At 37.3% G+C, this 18,670-nt stretch overlaps 1 protein-coding gene across 3 annotated transcripts; it reads left to right on the top strand.

Annotated features, from left to right (window-relative positions):
- Positions 1-4,616: 4,616 nt before the first annotated feature.
- On the top strand, positions 4,617-18,153 carry tfap2c (transcription factor AP-2 gamma (activating enhancer binding protein 2 gamma)). Of its 3 annotated transcripts, none has more exons than XM_060868235.1 (7): positions 4,617-4,737; positions 8,809-9,270; positions 9,454-9,505; positions 12,847-13,069; positions 14,688-14,806; positions 15,824-15,965; positions 16,852-18,153. In XM_060868235.1, the coding sequence occupies exons 1-7, from the start codon at positions 4,708-4,710 to the stop codon at positions 17,147-17,149; spliced, it is 1,326 nt and encodes a 441-aa protein (XP_060724218.1). In that variant the 5' UTR covers positions 4,617-4,707; the 3' UTR covers positions 17,150-18,153. The 3 variants fall into 3 exon arrangements, with proteins under 3 accessions (XP_060724218.1, XP_060724217.1, XP_060724216.1); XM_060868234.1 differs by lacking the exon at positions 4,617-4,737 and adding an exon at positions 6,977-7,390 and having other exon boundaries at positions 8,812-9,270; XM_060868233.1 differs by lacking the exon at positions 4,617-4,737 and adding an exon at positions 6,977-7,390 and having other exon boundaries at positions 16,852-18,152.
- The last annotated feature ends 517 nt before the right edge of the window (positions 18,154-18,670 follow it).

Below are 18,670 nucleotides of genomic sequence, written 5' to 3'. Positions count from 1 at the left end.
TTATATTGTTACAGTATCTCACAAAAGAATGTGTACACCCCTCACATTTTTGTAAATATTTTATTATATATTTTCATGGGACAACACTGAGAGAAAGCGTGAGAGCGATAACACCAAATTAAACACACCAGCTCCCCATTCACACCTGATACCTTGTAACTCTACTTAGTCGCATGACACCGTGGAGAGAAAATGGCTAATGGGGCCAAATTTGGACATTTTCTCTTAGGGGTGTACTCACTTTTGTGGCCAGCGTTTTTAGGCATTAATGGCTGTGTGTTGAGTTATTTTGAGAGGACAGCAAATTTACACTGTTATACAAGCTGTACACTCACTACTTTATATTGTAGCAAAGTGTTGTTTTTTCAGTGTTGTCACATGAAAAGATATAATAAAATATTTACAACAATGTGAGGGATTTACTTACTTCTGTGAGATACTGTGGCTAGCAGTTTGAGTCAGATAAACTAGGTCCAGGTCTAAGCATAATGCCAAGCTAAAACCTTGTTATAAAGGAATAAGTACAAGTAAGTAAAGTAACAAAAACAGTACCAGGATACTCAGGCAATCCTGTGGCACTACCCAAAATCAAATCAAATCAAATCAAATCAAATCAAATCAAATCAAATCAAATCAAATCAAATCAAATCAAATCAAATCAAATCAAATCAAATCAAATCAAATCAAATCAAATCAAATCAAATCAAATCAAATCTACCCTTGCTAGTTTCTCTCACTAGTAGTGAGAGAACGCAGAATACAGAAGCAGGTGTTACATTCTCAAGTGAAACATGTCTGTTTGAAACATTGAACTTTAGGTTAACCTTAGATGAAGAAAAAAATCCTATGTGCATTTCTGTTTAAGTTCCTGTTTACAGTCAGCTCTAATCCTGGCTGTTGTAATCATGAAACTAATGTGAATCTGGAAAAACTTCTATTTATAATCATACTCAAGATAGTATGTAATTATCCATGAACTATTTCTGTTAATGACAATTATGATTCGTAGTTTTTTCACACTCTTGTGTTGCCACATATCAACAGCTCTAGGACCCTCTGGTTTTAAAGCCAATGAAGCCCATTGCTGCAGCAGGGAGATCAGGACTTGTAGGAGACCCAAAAACCATCTACACCATATACAAAAGACAAGATGTCCATCTGGGTTGTACACCCACCATACCACTTATGAGAGCCAAGAAGCAAGAAGCAAAAAGCACCTTCTACTGGCAAAGGTCTTTTGCCAACATTTTTGTTTAATATGAAATTTCAATTCTTCCTTGTAAGACATTTTGCCTTATTCAGTAATTACTGTGTAGTTCAGTGTTTTGTAGCGATAATAAATGGTTTTTTGCCAAACAGCTACTTTGTGTTTTCTCAGACATTTTCATATTTTGTTGAGGAAACTTCTCTTGTCTGATATTAGTCTTAGGATATGTTAAACTGTTTTACTAGAACTAGTGGATATTCAGATGGATGGCTATGTTATGCAGTGGGGGTGTTTTGCTGATATTGTTCGTGTAAATCTTTCCACAGAAAGAAGGACCGCTGCAAATTCTGTACTTATTATCATGAAACACTTGTTCTGATGAGAGTGATGGCAGTGTCCACATCCACAGGGCCTGAGAGTAAGTCAGTAATAAATGGTCTGATAATCATGTTGCTACACAAAATGTCTAGTTCGTCTGTGTTCCTGTTCTTTGTTTATTATTTATTAAACCCTGTTGATTTGAAGCTATCCTGCGGATGGGTCTGTCTTCCTCCTCCTGCTGTGAGAGAATGATTCCGCACAAACTCGGACCCAGCAGGATAGCTTCCAGCCTGGACCGGCTTATTGGGAGCATAATGTTTTATTATTTTTTTCTCTCCCCAGGACTTTTTCCTTTTTTCGGTGTCATCGCTCCGCATTTTATTCGTTGAGGGACGCTGCTCCACTTCCGGTTCCCAGCGGAGGACTTCGCCTCACTTCTGTTCTGCGGAGTATGTCACCATCCCTGTTTTTTCCTCTTTTTTTTTTTTTGGTGCTCTGCAGCATTCCGGTGGGGGACATCGCTTCACTTCCTGGTTTTCCATGGAGGACGTCACTGCACTTCTGTTCCGCGGGGGGTGTTGCAGGCCCATAGCGGAGGATCTTTCCCTTCCATTCTGGTCTTTGAGACATGGTCTGGCCACGGTGTGTTGGGGGTTGTGCTCTGCCCTTCTGCTCGGCGGTGGACATCGCTCAGCGCTTCTGCTCAGAGGTGGACGTCGCTCGGTTCTTCTGCCCGGCGGTGGACATTGCTCGGCCCTTCTGCTCAGAGGTGGACATCGATCGGCCCTTCTGCTCCGTGGTAGACGTTGCTTGGCCCTTCTACTCGGCTGTGGACATTGAACGGCCCTCTTTGGCTGCGCCATCGTGTGCCTTGCTCCCCAAATCTGCGTCGGCGTGTGACTTGCTCCCCCATCTGCCTCGCCGTGTGCCTTGCTCCCCCCCTCCTGGACCTCGTCGGGATTGTTATTAAGACAGGATTGGTGCTTCGGGAGACACACCTCGAGGGGGGGTACTGTTACGGTTCAGCCTGGACTTTTGGCCATGTGCTTCTATTTATGTTCCGTGTCACGTGTCTGCCCCGCCCTTGTTTACTCCTCCCCGTATCTACTCACCTGTTCCCTATATGTTTACTGTCATGTCTATTTAACCGTGCTCATCGTCAGTGTACCCTCGTCCTTTGTCCTGTCTAGTTCGTCTGTGTTCCTGTTCTGTGTTTATTTATTAAACACTGTTTATTTGAAGCTATCCTGTATCTGGGTCTGTCTCCCTCCTTCTGGTGTAACAATATCTGAGCAGCCACACCTATGTTTTTTTTTGTTAACATCCTGTTCCAAATTTAGATCCGGCCTTTATTGTTATTACTTTCACACTACTGAGAATGCTTTGTACTAGACTTTGTAGTAGATCGTAGAGATCATTTATCCTCAAGCATTCTAATGAGGTCAGGCACTAATAAAGTGACGTGACATACAGCTAAGTATGGTGACCCAGAATTCGTTCTCTGCATTTAACCCATTAAAGTGCACACACACAGCAGTGAACACACACACACCATGAACACAAACCCAGAGCAGTGGGCAGCCATTTATGCTGCGGCGCTTGGGGAGCAGTTGGGGGGGTTCGGTGCCTTGCTCAAGGGCACCTAAGTCGTGGTATTGCCGGCCCGAGACTCGAACCCACAACCTTAGGGTTAGGAGTCAAACCCTCTAACCATTAGGCCACGACTTCCCCATGACTGAAATGCAACTGTCGTTCAAATTCCATACTAATCTTTATAGACCTTACTTTATGCACAGGTGCATTGCCATGCTGGAACATGTTCTGGCGCCTTAGTGATTTGCAGTGACCCTTCCCTTTAGGAGACAGTTCTTGCTTTAATTTATCACCTCTCTGTGAGTGTCCTATGTGAAATTGTCTTTTGAACTGTTAAAAATGAACCACAATTATGAACATGACAGCGTGATTCTTACTATGTGAAGTCTTGACTTCCCTTAAATACTCAAAAGGGTAAATTCTAAACAACGGTCCCAGGTAGTGTTCCCTCTGCCTGTAGTGCCTATAAATGTCCTGCAGATGGCAGCACAGTACTGATTTTTGGTTAAAGGATTACTAAATCCAACTCTAAACTGTTCACTGAAACAAGACCACATATATTTACTTTGCAATCCGCCAGTATATTGTGTTAGCACATTAACACATTACGTTTGGACAGATTTAATCCGCAAAACATGAATTGTTCATAAGCTAATTTGTTGTTAATTCAAAATTGTGGATTTATGTATTACTGTATGAAATAAATACATGGAAAAAAGAATGAAAAATACACGTTGTTACACTCATTACTCTGTGTGTATTCTGGCTTATTTCCACCTTAAATCACCTTTGACTGGTTGTCCATGCAGTCATTATCTATTCTCACTTAGATGAGATCCACAGCCTCGGTGAGAAATGTTGTATATTATTAGCTTGGGAACATTTTGGATAGTAAATAAAGCTTCTAAAGCATTGATTCTTGGATAATTCAGTGATCAGGTGCTTGATTGTAAATCTTACATTTTGAGTTATTTCGTGTTTACAGATGCTGGGTATCGGTTTAACTTGATTGTCCTCATGTTATGATTTATTAAACACTATTGCATCGGATTATTTGTTGTCTAAATCATTACCAATAACTGAGAATGAAGACTTTTTGGTTTTGATTTTGTCTACCTTACCATCTGCATCTCAAATATCTATGGTGTGGATTTGCTGATGATTCCCATTGTTCTCTTGTTTTGTTTATTTGTTTATTTACATACTATGCTTTTTGACTTGAAACGGTTTAATTAAAGGGAAAACCACTGTTGGATTCAGTGACCTTACAGCAGTGAGTATATATCATGTAACGAAGGTAGGAAAACCGCTGAAATCAAACAAAATGGGTTAAATATCATGACTCACGTGTTCACGGATCGTAGCCTTATGACCACGTGTCTATTCTGATTTGAATGAAGGCACCGCATTCGTCATTTGGACCTATTAGCTCGGTCCATCGTCTTTACTGTTTTTGCTCAGGTGGTGCAGGTTTCGCGCATGCGCACAATGAGAAGTCGGCAGCCAGGTGTAGTCAGCGATAACGCGCACTTGTGATCTCAGGCATTCGCTTTTACTCGGAAAGGACTGTACAGATATCTTTGCAGATGTCGTTATTAGAGAGGCTGGACTGGCGGGTAAGTTCTTTTTTTTCTGAATAATGAGTGTGATCTTTATATTACAAAAAATCCACACAACCAGCGATCCGATTTGTGTTTGTTTTGAAGTTTTATTTGTTATCCAGAGCATCCTTTTGTTGAGATTAAGTTGCTACCTGTTCTAAGCTGTACAGGCTTGTTAGACAATTTAAAAAGTAATCTAATAATTTGTTAGGTTTTTATTAATAATAAAACAACGACAAAAGTAACACAAAAACAATATTAATAAGTTCACCGATTGTTTTTAGTTTTTGAACATCAGTAGGCTGTTTATCGTGACTGTGTTGGCTATGGGTGAGATGAGTTTAATGGGTTTAATTAATCTCTAATTAAGAGCTAAGACAGAACCTGCAATGGAAATATATTACAAGGAGTGTTAATTAAATATTTATTTAATATTAGTGCTTAACACATTACATATGGGGTCCCGGACAGAATTCTGACTTGTTTAGACTAAATTGTCCTCGTCTGCGTCCCCGTTAGCTTTATTATTCGTTTGAGATTCAACTTCGTACGAGAAATATACAAAAGTCAAAAGTCTATTTATTGGTACATTTTTTAGTAAGAGTTGATTTCTTTAAAAAAACAAAAAAACAAAATCATACAAATAAATAATTAAACCCCAAAGCCCAAAACCCTATATATATCTATATATCTATCTATCTATCTATCTATCTATCTATCTATCTATCTATCTATCTATCTATCTATCTATCTATATATATATATATATATATATATATATATATATATATATATATGTGTGTGTGTGTGTGTGTGTGTATATATATATATATATAAATATTTATATATATATATATATATATATATATATATATATATATATATATATATATATATATATATATATATATATATATATGTGTGTGTGTGTGTGTGTGTGTGTGTGTGTGTGTGTGTGTGTGTGAATATGTGTGTCTGTATGTATATAAATCTTTTTATATTACATTTATAGAAAGAATGAAACATATAAACAATAACACATTTGACAGCCGAAATCCGCTGGTAGGTTTTACACGTTTTAATATTTTACAGTAATGATCTAGAAGAGCCGAATATATCCGACTTCCAAGTAGGATTTTTAACCATTCGTTTATTGCTGCTTCACATAGCAAATATAACCAATATTGCATTTAATTAAGACGTGTTAAATACTAAAGCATAAAGACTATAGCATAGGTTGTTTACACTGCTTTAACCAAATGGCTTGCAATGACATTTACTGCTGGACAAACTGCTATTTTTTCCAATGGATAAAAGTAAAAAAAATAATAATAATAAATTAAAAAAAAAGGAAAAAGAAACATTAAAATATGAAAATCTAAAATGAATTAGGCATAACGAAGCCATTTAAAAACAATCAATCGCCACTGCTTTACGAGTAAAGATTATTATTATTATTATTACTATTATTACTATTATTATTATTATTATTATTATTATTATTATTATTAGTTGTAGTAGTAGTAGTAGTAGTAGTAGTAGTAGTAGTAGTAGTAATAATAATAATAATAATAATAATAATAATAATAATAATAATAATAGGCAATAAATATGATTTATTATTCAAAAGTCGATTTTTACAAAGAGGTCATCCTATTATTATGTAATATCCTGCATCTTGTATGCGAAACCAAGAGAAAGTCGCCACAGAGGCCTCGGGAAAGCAGCTCGATAATTAAGATGAGAAAGAAGATCTGCTGCTTAGTTGTAAAGTGAATGCACATCGGCGCTTAAGCTCTGTATAGACAGACTTTAAGAAAGTTTAAAAAAATTATTGTAAAACATCACATGTTAGATCACACATAATATTTACTGCACTCAAAAGAAAACAACACATTTACTGCTACTACAAAAATAAACAAATAAACAAATAAATAAAAGAAAATAATGTTAATAATAACAACAATAATAATAATGATATGCCTTAACCGCTCTATATATAAAGTTATTAATTTATCCTGCAATAAATTAAGATGGCTTGTGAACAAGAATCCTATCAGCTATGCAAACTTTACTTTTTCTTTAAGTTTTATCGAATGTAAAATGGAAGCTCTGGCTGATAAATAGGCGGACAGCGCACTGATTGGTCCGTTGTTTCTGCAGTAACCAATTGGCCAGGACATTAGTGATAACAGCGGGTAAAGTCCCCGCCCACTCGCGGCTTCTATGCAAATATAGTGGCGATGCTTCCAACAGGATAAACGAGTCGAGGACAGGACAGGCTTTGGTCCGTCAGAGAGAGTCCACTTTACACGTTTTTGAAGTTTCACATTGTGTTTTGGCTTATTTTTAGCTGATCTTATTTCTTATATATATATTTTTCTCGCTACGTGTTCAGTTCGACAGTTGAAAGCGTCGGTGTGAGTAGTTTGTTGATGCGGCGTTTCACGTCGTCGTTACAGCTGAATAAGTCCCGAGACGCGGCGGCTCTTGCGCTAGAGTTGATGCATTTCTTCACCGTGTATAGTTTGCTCCCTGGACTAAACTGTAAACGACGAGCTTTTATCTTGTCAAGTCTTCGTGTTTAAGGCCTTTAAGGTTTGCATTCTATCAAAGAAAAATGCTGTGGAAGTTGGCAGATAACGTGAAGTACGAGGAGGACTGCGAGGTAAGTAAAGTAGGAAATGAGATCAGTAGAAATCCGTCGGTTTGGTCCCCACAGTGTCGTCTAAGCGCTGATTGAGTTCCTGTTTCGAATGTGTATGAATGTTTAAACTATATTTCTATATTTTTAGCATAAAAACTGCAAATAAATAAATAAATAAATAAATAAATAAATAAATAAATAAAAAACTAGCATTTTCACAAAGTAAAAGTACCTGCGTAAAACTGCTTGTTTTTCCATGCCTCTGTTTAAGCCTTAACATTTCACAATTCATCTGATCAACATCAAGTTAGAACAGAACTCTCAGATCCCTCAAAGCTGTTGACATAACCGACTGTTTAACCAACTATTATATTTAGATTTTTACAAGGTAACGTTGACCATTTGCATCAGTTCCTACTAACTAAGTAGCTGTTTACAATCTAACCCTCTCCACTACATATTCAACACCAGTAAACGAATAGCTTCATTCAGCTCATTTAGATTTTACACCATCGAGGTTTAATGATCAGATTTTCTTATTGTAAATAAATAATAACCCTTTTGATTCTCTCAGCTATTGACATAACACACTGGTGATAGCTGGCTGGGTGTCTGCGCGCTTTGTGCGCACTGACAGTAATACTGAAGCCCTTGAGCCCCACAAAGCACCTTTAAAAATACTGACACGCCAGCCAAAGTAATGCATTATATACCATGGCGGCCTCCTTCCATTCTAATGTGCGAGACAAATTATTTTGTGCTTAAATGTGATCTATGGGGGGAAAAAAACGAAAAAAACAAAACAAACAAAAACAAAAAACAAACAAATAAAAATAATTATGACAAACCCTGTCTCTTTGACGCAGATATAAAAATACATTGCACAGATTTTTTCGTGTGCTATTAAAATCGTTTCATTTTTTCACAGTTTTTTCAACTTAAATAATCATTAATATGGATTCCATTAATCAATAACAAAAACATTTCTTCTTCTTCTTCTTCTTCTTCTTCTTCTTCTTATTATTATTATTATTATTATTATTATTATTATTATTATTATTATGCGTAGCTGAATTATGTTTGTCCTGAATTAAGTCCAATTTGTGAACTTTAAAAAATAGGATAGCATTTATTGTGCCATATATAAGTGAAACACAGTGAAATGATTTTCTTTGCATGAAAGCTGGAGCCAGAATGCTGGATCACTTATGACACTGGACCCCAGAGCAGAATGGGTATTTTTTGGGGGTCCAGCACTGGCATTATGGTACGACCAATGCTGGAACTTATGGCCCAAAGCTTTAAACTTGAAGCCATCACTGATGTATTTATTTAGCCTTTTGACATATAATCTATTGGTCTAAATAATTGTATACTTTTTATGCTTTTTTAAATGAATTGTTTTACTTGACATTAATGAGACATTATGTACATTGCAGCAGGAGAGGCATGATGGCAATAGCAATGGAAATTCACGGTTACCGCATCATCCGGTGGTTAGTCAGCCACTCTACAGTCCGGCACCTTCTTTATCACACTCAACCGGCTCTGACTTTCAACCACCATACTTCCCTCCTCCCTACCAACCACTTCCTTACACCCAGCCGAATGACCCATACTCTCACCTCAGCGACCCGTTCAACATCAACTCTATTCACCAGTCCCCGACGTCTAATCAGCAACAGCCTTGGCCCGGCCGTCAAAACCAAGACGGGATCGGACCACATGCCCGCAGTGGACTTGCTACTCAGATTCTGGGCTTAGATGGTGGATCTTCCAGTGTTCGGAGAGACGGCTTTAGGCGACCAGAGTTGCTACCTCCACATGTCCATGGACTTGAATCGGCAATGGGCGAGAACATGGGACTGCATGAAATGGGGCAAGGACTCGATGATGTCCAAGTGAGTGTTCTTTGAGCCAAGTGCTCAGATTCTTTCAAATAGAGCAAATCTACTTTATAAATAATTGCTTAACTGGAATTAATTTATTTAACCTGACACACACCGATAACATGAGATATAGAATATTCAAATATATGTAAGAGAACACGTAATCATTTTTTAAAATTCTGTTTGTTGTTTCAGCATGTGGATGATCACAGTATTGTAACCGCTGACCAGACAGTCATCAAAAAAGGTTGGTTTGGTTTTCTTTCCTTGCTGAATGGCAGGTTTTTTTTAACTGTCTGTTCCTCTGTTGCACAAAAACAAGAACAATCCCATGTGAGATCAAATTATGGCTCTTAGTTGCTTATTTACAGTGGAGTTATGTTACTATTTATAATATTGTTTTTACTTTAAAAAAAAATGTAGCATGCTTTAATAACGGGAGATGCCGGGATGGACATAATGCACGTATGGCATAAATTACTGCACCCAGCCCAGATGCATTGCACAATGAAAATGTGAATAGGAGGAGTTGAGGAAGCTCTGGTTTAAACTTCACCACTAATCCTCTTGGCCATGTGCTCCATTTAACTAATCTGGGTTTGATCCTCGCTGCATTGTAGTTCTCGTTCAGGCTGAATGGAAAGTCAGCAGGAGGAATCTTCTCGAAATGGCACACAGACTGACAAGTTGCGGAATGCTCTGCTGGCTCACAGAGCAGAGGCCTAGGCCATCTTTGTTGTCTAAGCTTAATTCTTTTTGCTTTTTGAATTGGCGTTGAGTGCTGTCAGAGTTTAGCGCCTCAGTAAACTCACGCAAAAGGAGAAAACGTGAAACAACAGCACTTGGGGTGGGGCACTTCTGAGACAACAGAATGCAGAGACATTTCTGAAGGTCTTTTGGTAAAATGCAGACATTTAGCATTACATTTGCGAAAATGTTGGCTGTGAGATGTAGTTAAAGTTTTATCTACAAGAATTTAAAGATAAAACAATGGAAGAAATATGACGTGTCCTGAAATGGCGAAACATGACAATGACGAGTGCCTGACTAGTCATCTATATGTGATTAATTCTAGTATGAATAATTCAAGTAGCATGGTGGCAGCTTTTCTTAAAAACAAGGCAAATAAAATCACCATGAATCAGCCTGTTACAGGGAAATTTAGATTTTAGGATGGAACATTTCTTGTCTGCTCCATGGGAAATTCATCACAAGCAGATCTGACAGATATGGCATGCATTATAGTCAGTCAGTAATTTAGAATTTCTTTTAACTATGCAGTATCTTGACAAATGCACATTTACTTTAAAAGGTTGGACCACAGTATGGATATCTTTGGCACAGTTTGGGCTTGTGTGGTTTATATAAGTCACAGTTTTGGTTTTATTATCCAAATGACTTCTTCTACCATCTGAGTCAATGATCTCAGTGTAGGCACAGAATAGAGCATTTAAAAGCGATGAGCAAAAGTATTTCAAGACATACAATTGGCACAACCACCACAGACAATATCCAACTAAATGACAGGCTTTAGTTGTTTTAAATTAGCCAATCAAATCAAAGCAGTATGGATTGCTTTGACAGAAATTGAAGGTCTCTTCAGTCTGATGATGCGGTGGTAAACTATAGAAAAGTTCAGTTTCCAGATGAGGCATATTTTGGCAGTTCATACAGTTCATTTTGACATGAGACAGTAGATAAACATCTGACTAGCAAAGCATTGACAAAGAGCTTGCTAAGTTGGGCGGTGCCTTGGTGACAGTAGCAGTACACAATAACAGTAAAATAGATGACTTTTAAAATGATATACTAAGATGACCTGACAATCCTAAGAGATTTTTATGTTAATTGCTCGCTTCCTATGAATGTAATGAACCCACATGTGTATTGTAGTCATGTTGTCTGTCATTTATGTTTTCTTTGAAACATACATCCTCCCAACAATATCCAGTATCCGTTTGTAACCTTGTAAGACACTACGCATTATGAGCATACCTTATAGTAATGGTCATTAAGTGAAATGCAATTATAAAAAACTGTTTGGGTAAAAAAATGAGGCAGATGAGCCTGTTTGTATGTAAACTTTTTCAGCATGAAAAGGAAAAACAATCAAATAAATAATTATTTCAAAATATGCTGATTCAGGTTGTGATTGGGAATTCAGTACGAGCACAGTTTATTTATTTATTTATTTATTTATTTATTTATTTATTTATTTTTGCCTGGTCATTTTCGTAGTGTTGATCTGTCCAATTCCCACACTCTGTCTGATTCTAGTCACTCCAGGAGAGTGAGGGTTAACACACACGTCCTCAAAGAGATCACAGACTGCCTAGTTCTTTGCGTGAGCTCGCAGCGTTCAGTAGACCTGGACTATGACTCAGTCACAGGCAACAGTTGGAGGGTTGGAATTTTAACTCGGGTCCAAGCAGACAAACACAACCCTCTTATGCTTAGTTACATCAATCGAGAGCCACATGATACTCTGTGAAAAAATTTATTGCGTACTAATTCCTTAAAACAACAGCATATTGTCAGCATATGTTCATTTTGCAGACTTGTCATTTATACTGAATAGAACCCAGAAATGTACACAGTATTTGCATTACATATATTATTTTATTAAATTATTGCATATTTGTTTATTGATACCATATGGCATGTGTGCATCAAAAATATCCTGTGATGCAAATATCTGTTTTGTTCTAAATGACCAGCCATCTGTGATTCTTATCTCTTATCTGTTTTTTGTGTTGTTGTTTTGTCAGAGGCCAGTAGCATGTTGCTCTGGCAGACATCTTTTTTTTTAAGCTACAGTATGACATGAAGGATAAGATTATTGTTATTATTATTTTTAGCAATAACAGCCTTTTCTTTGATTCCCCTTTAGCACTATCCTTGTTAAAAGGTAAAGAAAGTAAGGGCAGGATTATGGAATTAATGGCTTATGGTAAGCAATAATTTGTGACTAATGTGGTATTTGCTTCTTGCGTCTCTTGTGTAGAGGCTAGCTTAGTTGGTGTTTGGTGTGCCGGTCTGTTTCTCATTAAAAGGTTTGGTGTGATCATTTCCGAAGAACTAAAGAGACCACATAAGAACACATCTTCAAATAAGAACATTACTTCGGATTTTTTTCCCCCCTCCCTAACTACTTCCTGTTTGCAGACAATGGACTAGTTTCAATTGTGATCAGTCAGGTGTTTGTAAACACAAAAAGTAAGAAACATTAACAGGCAACATCCTAGTTATACCAAGTTCCAGAAAGACTTTAAAAAGTAAGAGGATATATGAGGATTCCAATTGTATTGAAAGTTATTATATAAAAGCACCAACGGCTGTTTTCCACAGCTGGACTTTTTTATTTAAATGTCAGCAAATCTATTAATATCAAAAGGACTGGACTGAATTAGTGACCAATAACGAAGCTGATGAATAAATGGTGGCCTTGTGACAACAAATAATTGTGCTTGTAATACTTTGATTAATTCCCTAAGTAATAATTCCATTACCAATTGAAACTGAATGGCAAGATGATTTTCTTTGATAACTTGTCTCTTAGATTACTGACGCCTCGTTTGTCCTGCGCAGGTCCGGTGACTCATCCTAAGGGCAACCCAACAGGTGTTCCCTTCCAGAGGGAGTCCCTGCTAGGTATGGTATCGAATCCCACAGAGGTGTTCTGCTCTGTCCCTGGCCGCCTTTCTCTGCTCAGCTCCACCTCTAAGTACAAAGTGACTGTAGCCGAGGTTCAGAGACGCCTGTCCCCACCCGAGTGTCTCAACGCCTCCCTGCTTGGCGGTGTTCTACGCAGGTGAGACACGCTTATCCACCTCATATTTAAATAAATCTACAGGCAGATACTGATTTCTGTCTTTTTTTTTTTTTTTTTTGGTAGAGATTGCTGTGATGTGTGTAAAATGTATAAAGTCTACCTGTACTCTCAGTCACTGTACTTATACCTATATAACATGGTGATACCACATGCTAATTCTTACTGGATGTATTAGTATTAGTGCTATGGATCAGTGGGCGATCTTAATAAGAAGTTTTAACATGCACTAGGTGAAATGAAGATCAGAGGTATTTAGGATTATCAGACTCCCTGTCAAACATTTGGACACACCTCTTCAGAGAAAGCTTTTCTTCTTTTTTTGCCAGTTTACTTCTATTTAGGACCAAAAGGAAAAGACTGTAGAATAACATGTAAGGATTATACTGTAACGTACGGATTTCCCAATGACCATTTGCAAATCTTGGCATTTTCTCGAAAGCTTCGGGAGAGAGATTCAACTTGAAGGCTTTATTGATAGTTTCCAACCCCACAAAGAAAACAGCAAGAGATTCAATTTGAAGTGAAAGCTAGTTAAAAATGCATTCCTATTCAGGGAATTGGGGTCTACAAAGAAAAATATATTTGTGTGAAAACAGAAAGACAGAAGACATTTTAAATGCAGCTGAACATTTGAACTGCCGACATGAACAGTGTTGAGGGAAATAGGCAGAGATGGGGCATCATTGATACTCCCTGCCTCTGAGCTCAAGAGCTGTATTTACAGAGAAAGCATGTTTTTCACTTCCCGTGTTTGTCATGCATATACCTCACCCTAACTTTAACCCCAGTAGATTAGAAATATTTAGGTTGTTTGTTTGTTTGTTTGTTTGTTTGTTTGTTTGTTTCTTTGTTTCTTTCTTTCTTTCTTTCTTTCTTTCTTTCTTTCTTTCTTTCTTTCTTTCTTTCTTTCTTTCTTTTAACAAAAGTTGTGGTTTTAAGCATTTTTGTTTCTGGGTACAGAAAAAGTAAGAAATTCTGATGTATATTACCACCATCATGGGAACACAGACACACACACACCTTGATAACCTTAGTAATCAAAAGAAAACCTGTTGATTTTATTTTAATATTTATTTGTTTGTTTGTTTTTCTTTTTCTTTTTAATATAACTGGAAAACCAGCATATTTTTGAAAACAGGGTGATTTTGTGGATATTTGACAATATCTTATTATTTCAAGAAAATTTGTTGCCCCTAACAATGGGTTAAATACTTAGTTTATATATGTATATACATATATATTAAGTAGGGCATAACGAGATTGGCAGAGGGGGGTTGGCAGAAGCTGGGTGCTCACTCTCCTGCAAAATGATGACTCTCTCTCTTACTCACTAATGTAGAGGACGCCAAGCCTCCAAGTCTAGTCATGCAGAAACCTGAAGCAGCTCAATTAAGTGGGGAATGTGTGTATGTGAGTGTGTGTGTGTGTGTGTGTGTATGTGTGTATGGTGTTGTCTCACTGAAGAAGCTCTCGAGCTACGTTTCCATTAGCTGTTTACTCACATAGTTAGTCGCATTCTGAAAATTGTCAATTGAAAATTGTCTGAAATTATTATATGGTTAATTGAATTATTTGAGATTTTTTTTTTCCATCACAGGGCCAAATCAAAGAATGGTGGGAGATCCCTCAGAGAGAAGTTGGATAAGATTGGGCTGAACTTGCCAGCAGGTCGAAGGAAGGCAGCTAACGTCACTCTGCTAACAGCACTTGTAGAAGGTAAAAGTATTATATACTTAAAAATACAGCCACATTTTAATCAGTGTCAAGTATTACTTTGATCGATGTTGCCCCGAAGATTATTCTATTAAACTTAACAACTAAAACTCCTACACACTCAGCATGCCAGTCTACTTTAGGTTTTTTAATTCTGAAACGTTAACAAACTTCTTATTACCTGCCCAGCTTTTATTGCACTTCAAACATGATGAAAGAGTTCACACCACCTGAAAGGATGTTCCTGTTGACATTTAAAAGTTAGCAAGCAGCTGCCTAAAACCTGAAGAGCAAGAAATGACTCATAAAACCCAGGCCTATAAATTCCAAAGGATCTTCTACATCGGAGCTATTTATCATGCTAGACAATGACAAGTACTGGCATAGCAACCTCAAGCATTCTCTTCTATCATAAATTGCTCACCTGGTACAGTTCCACACTACAAATTAAACTTAAGGGCATGCACTAACAAAAGCTTTAATTTCATGATACTTTATATCCAGAATTACCTTTTGTAAAGGAATATTAAAGCCTTGAGTCAGGGAGATGTTAATACATGGATCATGTGTATTATTGCCCTCAGCTATATGGAGTCTTTTTCTTTTCTGTATTGTTGTCATTCTCAGTGTTAAGAGGAACAGGGACATGACCGGAAGGCAGCTATTTGGAGACTTTCTATGCTGAATTGGGGCTTGTTATCATGTGTTTGCTAGCCAAGAGGAGAAGCTGACCTTAAAGATGGAGACTCTCTGTGTGTTATTGTTAGACATAATGACTATGTGTAGTCTATCAATAAGAGCCTCTGTTGGGTGTCCGAGATTATTTGCTGCCTTCAGCTATAATAAAGCCAGTAAACACACCCAATGTGACCCCCACCCCCTTCCCCAAGAGTAGATACATCTAACTCTGTCTCTATCTTTGTAGTGTAATTTGATTTATTAGTGGAACTCTTGGGTTACTGTGTAATGTTGGTTCAAAGAGTCATATGCATCTGACTCACTTGTGATTAATGTCTGCAGGTGAGGCTGTACACCTGGCCCGAGACTTTGGTTATGTCTGTGAGACAGAGTTTCCCGCTAAGGCAGTGGCTGAATATCTGGGAAGACCCCATGTTGAACGCAATGAGATCAACTCGCGCAAGAACATGCTTCTGGCTGCCAAGTGAGTTCCAGTCATAAACGCACTTCCATCTGTGTCCAAACAAACTCCCATATTTTACTGTACTGAAATATATCTTATTTAACGTACACAAAATGTACTGTTTGGTAATTAGTCAAGGGTAATGGTTCTTTAGCTTTTTAAAGGGGTTCTATTTCTGAAAGGTGTGGGAGAAGATTGGAGAACCCTTAAAGCCCACAAATCTCAAAGTTGTACCCAGAGGTTTGTGAAGCAGAACCAGGGCATCTGTGATCCATCCATCCATCCATCCATCCATCAGTCCATCTATATATATTAAAATTTAGTTAAATACCAGATTTATGTTATTTAACTGGACACTTGAAATGGATGGGTTTAAACTTAATATCTATACCTCACAAACAAGTATAATGGGTGTAATGTCTACATGAAGCTTATCACTATTTAAATAAAAAGCGTTCTTTGAGTAAAAATTTTGAAAAAATCTACCATTTTTTTCTGTTAGGTGTATCCATAGCTAGTAAATATCTGAGAAACTTTGCTTTTAAGGGTTCAACAAAATCGTCTACCAAAACAACACAATGATTTATTTAATTCTCAAATCAGCATTATATTTTATTCTCATAGGCTGGACGTTAATATTTCTATCATTTTTATACAGTTGAATACAGTATTTAATTAGATACAGTATTTGTAGTAGTAGACACCTGGGGCTGTTTCTGAAGGCAGTTGGCATGTGTGTATGTGTGGACAGGTGAACACTTGATCATACTGGACTTTTTCTATATATGACAGGGCCTAAAGTCACTTTTTTTGGTTCATATTTACAAAGACTGTTAGAATTGTGGGAATAATATGAAAGACTTTACGTTTTGAACTTAACACATACTTACCCTTTTTTCCCACAAAGGCAAATCTGCAAGGAGTTCACGGACCTCCTGACCCAGGATCGTAGTCCTCTGGGAAACTCACGGCCGGTTCCTATCCTGGACCCGGGCATCCAAGGCTGCCTGACCCACTTCAGCCTCATCACACACGGCTTTGGCTCTCCAGCTATCTGCGCTGCCATGACCTCGCTGCAGAACTACCTCAATGAGGCTCTGAAGCAAGTGGACAAAATGTACCTTAATGCACCTGGAGACTCCTCACAAGGCTCCTCAGATGGAAGCAACAAAGCAATGGACAAGATGGACAAGCACAGGAAATGAAGCATCCAGGTTATGCTGGAACATTTTCTGAGGACCACAGAGCGATCGGTGCCTCGTCACCTTTTTGTCGGTCTAGCTGATTAATGGTTCGCTGCTCCTTCCTTCATATTCTGGTCTTCCAGAACACAGAGGCTCTCCTCTTTGCTCTTCTGAGTAGCTGGCACATCTCTAAACATCTCTAGACACAAGTTCGCCCAAAAATATGGTGGGAGCTTTTTTCCCTTCTTTTTTTTTTTTTTTTTAAAGCAGATACCATTTCAAGAGTTTATATGTGGATTTTAGCTTTTGGTTTTTTCATGAAGAGGAAGTCCTACATTGTTGATGTCATCATCTTTGGTGCTGACCCGCTATACAACATACGAGGACATTTGATCCGCTTTGAGAGAATAAGTAGCTTTTTGCTTAACTTCATTTGGATGCAGTGTTATTGTACTTCTGTCTGTGGGAGTATTGTTAGCATGAATGAGTGTTATATATGTCTCTATTCCTTTTATAAATTAGATTGAAATATCACTAAAGGCACTAAAAAAAAATTAAGTGACAGTTTGGGCTAAATACTAAATGTTGTTTCAGGGCTTTTTTTTAGTGACCTATTAGCTTTATACCAAATGTTCACTGAATAAGATCACAATGATGAGCAAATTTGCCCCAGTTAAGTACACTGGTAACCTGCTTAATATTTTCAACTACATCCAACAGTTTTGGAAGATCAGTGTCAAACAGACAAATGCATGTGTGTTTTGTGTGATACTATACATGTTTTCTGTAAATACACTGTCTTTTTTTATACTTTTAGATTAAATGGACTAGAAAATGCTTCCACTTATCTTGCCCTAAATGTAAATAGTTTCTAATTTATGTTGTAATTTAATGGGATTTGTAAATACTGGTACAATTCTGGTGTATGGTTTTGCTTTCAAAAAGATGTCTTAATCTTTTTATAAATAGGTTAGTTTTTTTTATCATTAGTCATTAGGCCTTGGGGATTGTTTTCTTTTCATATATATGTAAAAGCCTTTTAAAACTATAGGATAAAGAAGAATAAAAAGAAAACACTGTTCATAGTTGCACTTGTTTAAGTCTCATTTATGTGGTTGGCTCATTGGTACACTCTAATACACACACACACACACACACACACACACACATGCCAGTGAAGCATGGAGATAAAAGCCAATTCAAGTGTAGACAACAGAAATACGATAAAAATAGTAACTGTAAAAAGTACTATCTTTGTTAATTCTATACCATAAGAAATACTAAACAGCAGATAATAGGATTTCCCAGAAAACCGCTCATGACTAAATGAACCAGAAGAACAAATGCTAGACACACATGCTTTACATGGATCTCCCAATAGTTTGTTTATTCATCGCCTGTAAACACAGTTCCGTATTTTCACCTCTCACCTTTCTGTGCAGTAAATGGGTGTGACTGTAAAACTGATGAGTAGGAGAGATAAGATCCTGCTTGTTTTTTTTTCTTTTCATTATATTAATCCATGCTGATTTTTTCCGGGTA

Source organism: Tachysurus vachellii, chromosome 4 (genome assembly GCF_030014155.1).
Source record: "Tachysurus vachellii isolate PV-2020 chromosome 4, HZAU_Pvac_v1, whole genome shotgun sequence".
Lineage (NCBI taxonomy): Eukaryota > Metazoa > Chordata > Actinopteri > Siluriformes > Bagridae > Tachysurus > Tachysurus vachellii.
The sequence above is the reverse complement of the archived record's forward strand: the minus strand, read 5'-3'. Positions and strand labels throughout refer to the sequence as shown.